Here is an 8,085-nt window from a genome sequence, read left to right as displayed (position 1 = left end):
TAGGTAAGGCTGGTTAGGTAAGGCAGGTTAGGTAAGGCAGGTTAGGTAAGGCTGGTTAGGTAAGGCAGGTTAGGTAAGGCTGGTTAGGTAAGGCAGGTTAGGTAAGGCAGGTTAGGTAAGGCAGGTTAGGTAAGGCTGGTTAGGTAAGGCAGGTTAGGTAAGGCTGGTTAGGTAAGGCAGGTTAGGTAAGGCTGGTTAGGTAAGGCTGGTTAGGTAAGGCTGGTTAGGTAAGGCTGGTTAGGTAAGGCAGGTTAGGTAAGGCAGGTTAGGTAAGGCAGGTTAGGTAAGGCTGGTTAGGTAAGGCAGGTTAGGTAAGGCTGGTTAGGTAAGGCAGGTTAGGTAAGGCAGGTTAGGTAAGGCTGGTTAGGTAAGGCAGGTTAGGTAAGGCAGGTTAGGTAAGGCTGGTTAGGTAAGGCAGGTTAGGTAAGGCTGGTTAGGTAAGGCAGGTTAGGTAAGGCAGGTTAGGTAAGGCTGGTTAGGTAAGGCAGGTTAGGTAAGGCTGGTTAGGTAAGGCAGGTTAGGTAAGGCAGGTTAGGTAAGGCAGGTTAGGTAAGGCAGGTTAGGTAAGGCTGGTTAGGTAAGGCAGGTTAGGTAAGGCTGGTTAGGTAAGGCTGGTTAGGTAAGGCTGGTTAGGTAAGGCTGGTTAGGTAAGGCAGGTTAGGTAAGGCAGGTTAGGTAAGGCAGGTTAGGTAAGGCTGGTTAGGTAAGGCAGGTTAGGTAAGGCTGGTTAGGTAAGGCAGGTTAGGTAAGGCAGGTTAGGTAAGGCTGGTTAGGTAAGGCAGGTTAGGTAAGGCAGGTTAGGTAAGGCTGGTTAGGTAAGGCTGGTTAGGTAAGGCAGGTTAGGTAAGGCTGGTTAGGTAAGGCTGGTTAGGTAAGGCTGGTTAGGTAAGGCAGGTTAGGTAAGGCTGGTTAGGTAAGGCAGGTTAGGTAAGGCTGGTTAGGTAAGGCAGGTTGTAGGTGGTGTACAGTTTCTCCTAATAGAGACCTGGTGTGTTTGTGTCTGTAGGAGACGTTGGGGAGTCCAGAGGAGGACCAGAAGCCTCAGAGCTCCATCAGCGCTCTCAGACGCTCCTTCTTAGAGGACGCAGGAGGCAGCGGAGGCATGACGGAGTGGGACAAACGGCTCGCCTCCTCGCCACTACGACGGGTCGACGACTCGCCGATGATCGAACCGCTGGAACCAGACGAGGTGAGACAAAACATTTCTTTAAACCAATCACAATCATCGTGGGCGGAGCTAAGCGCCAGACGCAGTGACGGTGACTCTGTTAAATAGTCTCGGGAAAGAACTGGTTCTGGTGGAACATTTACACCCCGCAAAAGAAAACTCCTCATTCAATATTAAATTAAGTTAACCGTTGACACAATACAGTAACGTGAGGTATTTAAATTAGCCGATACATGGTTAAACCTCATTGGCTCTTACCAGTGTATCACCGTGTGGACTTGGTCCACAGCAATCCCACCAATCAGTCCCAAAACCTCCCAGTTGGAGAGGAAATGATCTAACATATTCTTTATAAAACCTCCCAGTTAGAGAGGAGATGATCTAACATATTCTTTATAAAACCTCCCAGTTAGAGAGGAAATGATCTAACATATTCTTTATAAAACCTCCCAGTTAGAGAGGAGATGATCTAACATATTCTTTATAAAACCTCCCAGTTAGAGAGGAGATGATCTAACATATTCTTTATAAAACCTCCCAGTTGGAGAGGAAATGATCTAACATATTCTTTATAAAACCTCCCAGTTAGAGAGGAGATGATCTAACATATTCTTTATAAAACCTCCCAGTTAGAGAGGAAATGATCTAACATATTCTTTATAAAACCTCCCAGTTAGAGAGGAGATGATCTAACATATTCTTTATAAAACCTCCCAGGTAGAGAGGAGATGATCTAACATATTCTTTATAAAACCTCCCAGTTAGAGAGGAGATGATCTAACATATTCTTTATAAAACCTCCCAGTTAGAGAGGAGATGATCTAACATATTCTTTATAAAACCTCCCAGTTAGAGAGGAGATGATCTAACATATTCTTTATAAAACCTCCCAGTTAGAGAGGAGATGATCTAACATATTCTTTATAAAACCTCCCAGTTAGAGAGGAGATGATCTAACATATTCTTCATAAAACCTCCCAGTTAGAGAGGAGATGATCTAACATATTCTTTATAAAACCTCCCAGTTAGAGAGGAGATGATCCGTCTTGTTGAACTGTCCATATTCTTCATAACTTGATATTTTTGGCGTGCAGCTCGTAGCTGGAAGGTTGTGGTTGTTTCCCAAAGAAAACGGAGCGCGAGCGTCAGTTTATGACTCGTCTCACTTGACCACGAGCATCCACAGCTGTCCCGTGATTGGTTAACCCGCCCGTGTGTGTTTGATGTTGCTCACCTGTGCGCTTCAGGAGGGCGGGATCACAAACAGGGCTCCTCCTCAGCCAATCAGAGAGAAGAGCTACGCTGTGGGGCGGAGCTACGACACCGCCTCTGGAAAGGTTGTCACCGTGACGACCGCAGACAACCTGCAGGTCCGTGTCATCCCTCTGTCCACCACTGATGATGTCATCACCGGGGGACCGCTGGTCACGATCCAGGAGGTGAAGACGCCGACGTCACCGGCGGAAACACCGCCCGGTGCCTGGGCCAGCGGTGATGTCATCGGTGATGTCATTGGTGGGGGCGGAGCCTCCGTTCCTCCTAAAGTTGCTCTGGATGAGCTGAGGCTAAGCCCCGCCCCCTCAGCAGGTCACCTGACTGGCAGGAAGTCGCCCGTCTCGCCCAGAGTGGTACGCTGGTATTGGCTGGTTGGTGGTCGGCATGGAAACGACCCTCTGCAGCAACACGCTAACCTGCACAGCGCTGACAGACAGACAGACAGACAGGCAGACAGACAGACAGACAGACAAGAAGCTGCTTCAAACTGAACACTTCAGCTCCTAACAGACAGGCAGACAGACAGGCAGACAGGCGGACAGACAGACAGGCAGACAGACAGACAGGCAGACAGGAAGCTGCTTCAAACTGAATGCTTCAGCTCCTAACAGACAGGCAGACAGACAGACAAGAAGCTGCTTCAAACTGAACGCTTCAGCTCCTAACAGACAGGCAGACAGACAGGCAGACAGGCGGACAGACAGACAGGCAGACAGACAGACAGGCAGACAGGAAGCTGCTTCAAACTGAATGCTTCAGCTCCTAACAGACAGGCAGACAGACAGACAAGAAGCTGCTTCAAACTGAACGCTTCAGCTCCTAACAGACAGGCAGACAGACAGGCAGACAGGCAGACAGACAGACAGGCAGACAGGAAGCTGCTTCAAACTGAATGCTTCAGCTCCTAACAGACAGGCAGACAGACAGGCAGACAGGCAGACAGACAGACAGGCAGACAGGAAGCTGCCTCAAACTGAATGCTTCAGCTCCTAACAGACAGGCAGACAGACAGGCAGACAGACAGACAAGAAGCTGCTTCAAACTGAACGCTTCAGCTCCTAAACACTGCAGGAAGACAGAAAAGATTATTCTGATGCTGGGAGACAGATAGGCAGGCAGACAGACAGACACTCAGACAGACACACAGACAGACAGGCAGACAGACAGGCAGACAGACAGCGTCCAAGCAATTGGCAGTGTGGAGCTGCAGTGTTCAGTTTAAACTCCCAGAAGCCATTTTGTTTCTGCTCCTCCGTTGATCAAAATGGCCGACAGCGAGCAGATCGTATTCCTGTTTGTGTTTTTTTCTGTTTGTTTCCTTTATGTATCGAGAGGCCATCACTGGTTTTTGATTGGCTGCTGGGGGCTTTTTACCCACTGCTCCACATTTTCAGATTTTCAGCTGTGATCCAGAATGAAAATCTGCAGAATTTACCGGACTGATTTCCTGCTCGGGGGATGTGTGAACAGTCTGAGTTTGGACCATAGATTAGGTGTGATCCTGCTGATTACTAACAGATATACGCTTCACGCCACACCTGACCACGCCCGTTTGGCCACGCCCCGTTTGGCCACGCCCCGTTTGACCACGCCCCTGCATGGCTGCCAGTTTCTGCTAATGTTTAAACACTTTTATTTCACAACATCATTTTAATTGCTGCAAAAAAATCTGAAATGTGGCTGACTCAAAATCTGTAGTTTCCCTGTCCATCGTTCTAACCTTTTGTGTGTGTGTGTGTGTGTGTGTGTGTGTGTTGTGTGTGTGTGTGTGTGTGTGTGTCTGCGTGTCTGTTTGTCTGTCTGTCTGTGTGTGTGTGTGTGTGTGTGTGTGTGTGTGTGTGTGTGTGTGTGTGTGTGTGTGTCTGCGTGTCTGTTTGTCTGTCTGTCTGTGTGTGTGTGTGGGTGTGTGCAGCCTAAACCCACGTTTGATGAAATGTCTCCCGAGCTGACTGCTCTGCTGAACTCGGCCAGAGAACAACAAACCTTCAGAGAACACAATCTGCTGAAGGTAGCTGTCTGTTTCTGTCTGTTTTAAAGGCTCTGCAACTTTAAAGCCACACATTGTAAATAAAAATAACCGATGAAGCTTCTGGGTCTGAGAAGTGAAGCTCAAACTCCTTAAAGCTGTATTCTCTCTAACTACCAGCAGGGGGAGACCCCTTAAACCTGCATTCTACCTGAATTCCTGCAGGAGGAGACTCCTTAAAGCTGCATTATATCTGACTCACCGGCAGGGGGAGACACCTTAAAGCTGTATTCTCTCTAACTACCTGCAGGGGGAGACTCATTACACCTGCATTATATCTGAATTCCAGCAGGGGGAGACACCTTAAAGCTGTATTCTCTCTAACTACCTGCAGGAGGAGACTCCTTAAAGCTGTATTCTCTCTAACTACCTGCAGGAGGAGACTCCTTAAAGCTGTATTCTCTCTAATTACCAGCAGGGGGAGACTCCTTAAAGCTGTATTCTCTCTAACTACCAGCAGGGGGAGACTCCTTAAAGCTGTATTATATCTGACTACCAGCAGGGGGAGACTCCTTAAAGCTGTATTCTCTCTAACTACCAGCAGGGGGAGACTCCTTAAAGCTGTATTATATCTGACTACCAGCAGGGGGAGACTCCTTAAAGCTGTATTCTCTCTAACCACCAGCAGGGGGAGACTCCTTAAAGCTGTATTATATCTGACTACCAGCAGGGGGAGACTCCTTAAAGCTGTATTCTCTCTAATTACCAGCAGGGGGAGACTCCTTAAAACTGTATTCTCTCTAACTACCTGCTGGGGGAGACTCCTTAAAGCTGTATTATATCTGACTACCAGCAGGGGGAGACTCCTTAAAGCTGTATTCTCTCTAATTACCAGCAGGGGGAGACTCCTTAAAACTGTATTCTCTCTAACTACCTGCTGGGGGAGACTCCTTAAAGCTGTATTATATCTGACTACCAGCAGGGGGAGACTCCTTAAAGCTGTATTCTCTCTAACTACCAGCAGGGGGAGACTCCTTAAAGCTGTATTATATCTGACTACCAGCAGGGGGAGACTCCTTAAAGCTGTATTCTCTCTAACTACCAGCAGGGGGAGACTCCTTAAACCTGCATTCTACCTGAATTCCTGCAGGGGGAGACTCCTTAAACCTGTATTCTCTCTAACTACCAGCAGGGGGAGACTCCACTGACTCCAAAAAGAAGTCTGTTTCTATAGAAGTCTATTGGCGTTTACCCACTGCTAGTACCAGCTGTACTCAGCTCAGCCGTGGTGCCCCGTCCTCCTTGTTCCGTTGCAGATTTAGTACCGCCTCATGCGTGAGCAGAGCGTGGCTGGTTGTCATAGCGACGCCGCAGGAAACTGCCGTGACCTAACGTGTCACACACACAGAATGTAGAAGGTGTGTTTCTGATTCTCAGCATGTGGCTGGTTGCCAGAAGACACATTTAGTTTCATAAGAAGCTGGAGGCAGCAAAAACCACCACCGCCGGCAAAACTAGCAATGATGATGCAGTGATTAGTGACGATTCTCTCCGACCAATCAGGAGTCTGCAGGGTTTCACATCACCTTTTGGTCTTGCCTCAGCTCGCTGGGAACCTGGACGGAAGTGAGAATTAATAAAGGACCCGTTGGCTGGTACCAGGGACTTTTTATCAGAACGGAAACCCAAAAAAGGCGAGCTGAGGTGAGCTGGGACCATGTGATGACATCACAGAAAGTGAGCCGACTTCTTGAGTTTATGGTCCCAATCAACGGAATCAGTTCAACAACACAATTAGGTTTTTACGTGACAGTAAAGTCTTATTGTTACAGTCTACAATCTGTTCCTGGGAGTCACTGATTGGTCGCTGAGCTGTAGCCCCACCCCCTCACACAACTGATTTGTATTCTTTCCACTTCCTGTTTCAGACGTCGGAGACGGAGACACTCTTCCTGTTGACGGAGCCGTGTGACCCCGGCCAACCTCAGGTAGCGACAGGAAGTCTCATGTTCCCGCCGCCTGCTAACCCCCCGCCCCCCCCACCAGGGCCCTGCATGGCTCCTGCTGATGATATCAGAGCAGCGAGCGATAGCGATGATGCTAGCGATGATGCTAGCGATAATGCTAGCGATAATGCTAGCGATGCTAGCGAAGATGCTATCAGCGTGTTAGCGCAGGCGGCTGTAGAAGACGCCGTGGAGGCTGCTGTCAGACAGGCTAACGATGCTAATGCTAACTCTGCAGTTAGCCGCGGTGAGGCTAATAGCTGCACCCGGAGCCGCTCTGTTCTGGGTTTCCATGACGACCAGAGCTCCAGCGATTCCGAGGAGGACGAGGGGGGGTGGAGCTTCGGGGAGAACTCCCCCCCTCCTTCTCTGCCCCGTCCCGCCTCCCAGTGCTCGGCCAATCAGACGCAGCCATCCGACCACAGCGATGACGAGTCAGAACCTCTGCGGGAGGTAACCTTGCCCCAAACTGCCCCAAACTGCACCAAACTGCCCCAAATCCTCCGGAGAAACTGCCCCTAACCTGCCCTAAACCCCTGGAGAAACTGCCCCTAGCCTGCCCCTCAACCAGGAGAAACTTTCCCTAATCTGCCCCGAACCCCAGGAGAAACTGCCTCTAACCTGCCCTAAACCCCTGGAGAAACTGCCCCTAACCTGCTCCAGTTAAACTCCAGCCCATAGACTTTATATAAAGATGTATCTATATAACTTATACCATGGTCACTTGCCAGAACTTATTCTGTTATTTAACGTATTCATTTCTTACTGTTGTCTAGCAACGGATTAATACAAAAAGAGAAAATGGACGGTTAGGGTTAGTTTGTTTTTTTAGCCAGAAATGTCTCTGATATAGTAATGGTTACAGACCATGGTCTGATGTAATGGTTACAGACACAGACCATGGTATGATGTAATGGTTACAGACCATGGTATGATGTAATGGTTACAGACCATGGTCTGATGTAATGGTTACAGACCATGGTCTGATGTAATGGTTACAGACACAGACCATGGTATGATGTAATGGTTACAGACCATGGTATGATGTAATGGTTACAGACCATGGTCTGATGTAATGGTTACAGACCATGGTCTGATGTAATGGTTACAGACCGTTGTATGATGTAATGGTTACAGACACAGACCATGGTCTGATGTAATGGTTACAGACCATGGTATGATGTAATGGTTACAGACCATGGTATGATATAATGGTTACAGACACAGACCATGGTCTGATGTAATGGTTACAGACCATGGTATGATGTAATGGTTACAGACCATGGTATGATATAATGGTTACAGACACAGACCATGGTATGATGTAATGGTTACAGACCATGGTATGATGTAATGGTTACAGACCATGGTATGATGTAATGGTTACAGACCATGGTCTGATGTAATGGTTACAGACCGTTGTATGATGTAAGAATAAGAACCAATCAGGAAGTAGCTCTGAGTTGATAAATGTGTAAAGGTCTCTCTGTGTTTCCATCAGGAGGTTCCAGTGATGAGGAAGACTCTCACATACGAAGCTCCAGGGGTAAGTTATTTATATATAAATACTGTATATATATAGAGTATTACTAACAGACAGATGTGTGTTATAGAGTAGTAATAACAGACAAATATGTGTGTTATAGAGTAGTAATAACAGACATGTGTGT

The 8,085-nt window shown here is 47.8% G+C and overlaps 1 protein-coding gene across 1 annotated transcript in view; it reads left to right on the top strand.

The window, feature by feature from the left end:
* LOC114552171 (band 4.1-like protein 3) overlaps positions 1-6,937 on the top strand; it is a 36,547-nt gene extending 29,610 nt beyond the window's left edge. The window contains exons 15-17 of the mRNA XM_028572805.1: positions 1,007-1,189; positions 4,356-4,451; positions 6,338-6,937. Of these exons, the coding sequence (XP_028428606.1) occupies positions 1,007-1,189; positions 4,356-4,451; positions 6,338-6,937 (879 nt within the window). The remainder of the gene's footprint in view (positions 1-1,006; positions 1,190-4,355; positions 4,452-6,337) is intronic.
* Positions 6,938-8,085: the final 1,148 nt, after the last annotated feature.

Source organism: Perca flavescens, unplaced genomic scaffold (genome assembly GCF_004354835.1).
Source record: "Perca flavescens isolate YP-PL-M2 unplaced genomic scaffold, PFLA_1.0 EPR50_1.1_unplaced_scaf_9, whole genome shotgun sequence".
In the NCBI taxonomy this organism is placed as follows: domain Eukaryota; kingdom Metazoa; phylum Chordata; class Actinopteri; order Perciformes; family Percidae; genus Perca; species Perca flavescens.
This window is presented reverse-complemented; position numbering and strand designations above follow the sequence as displayed.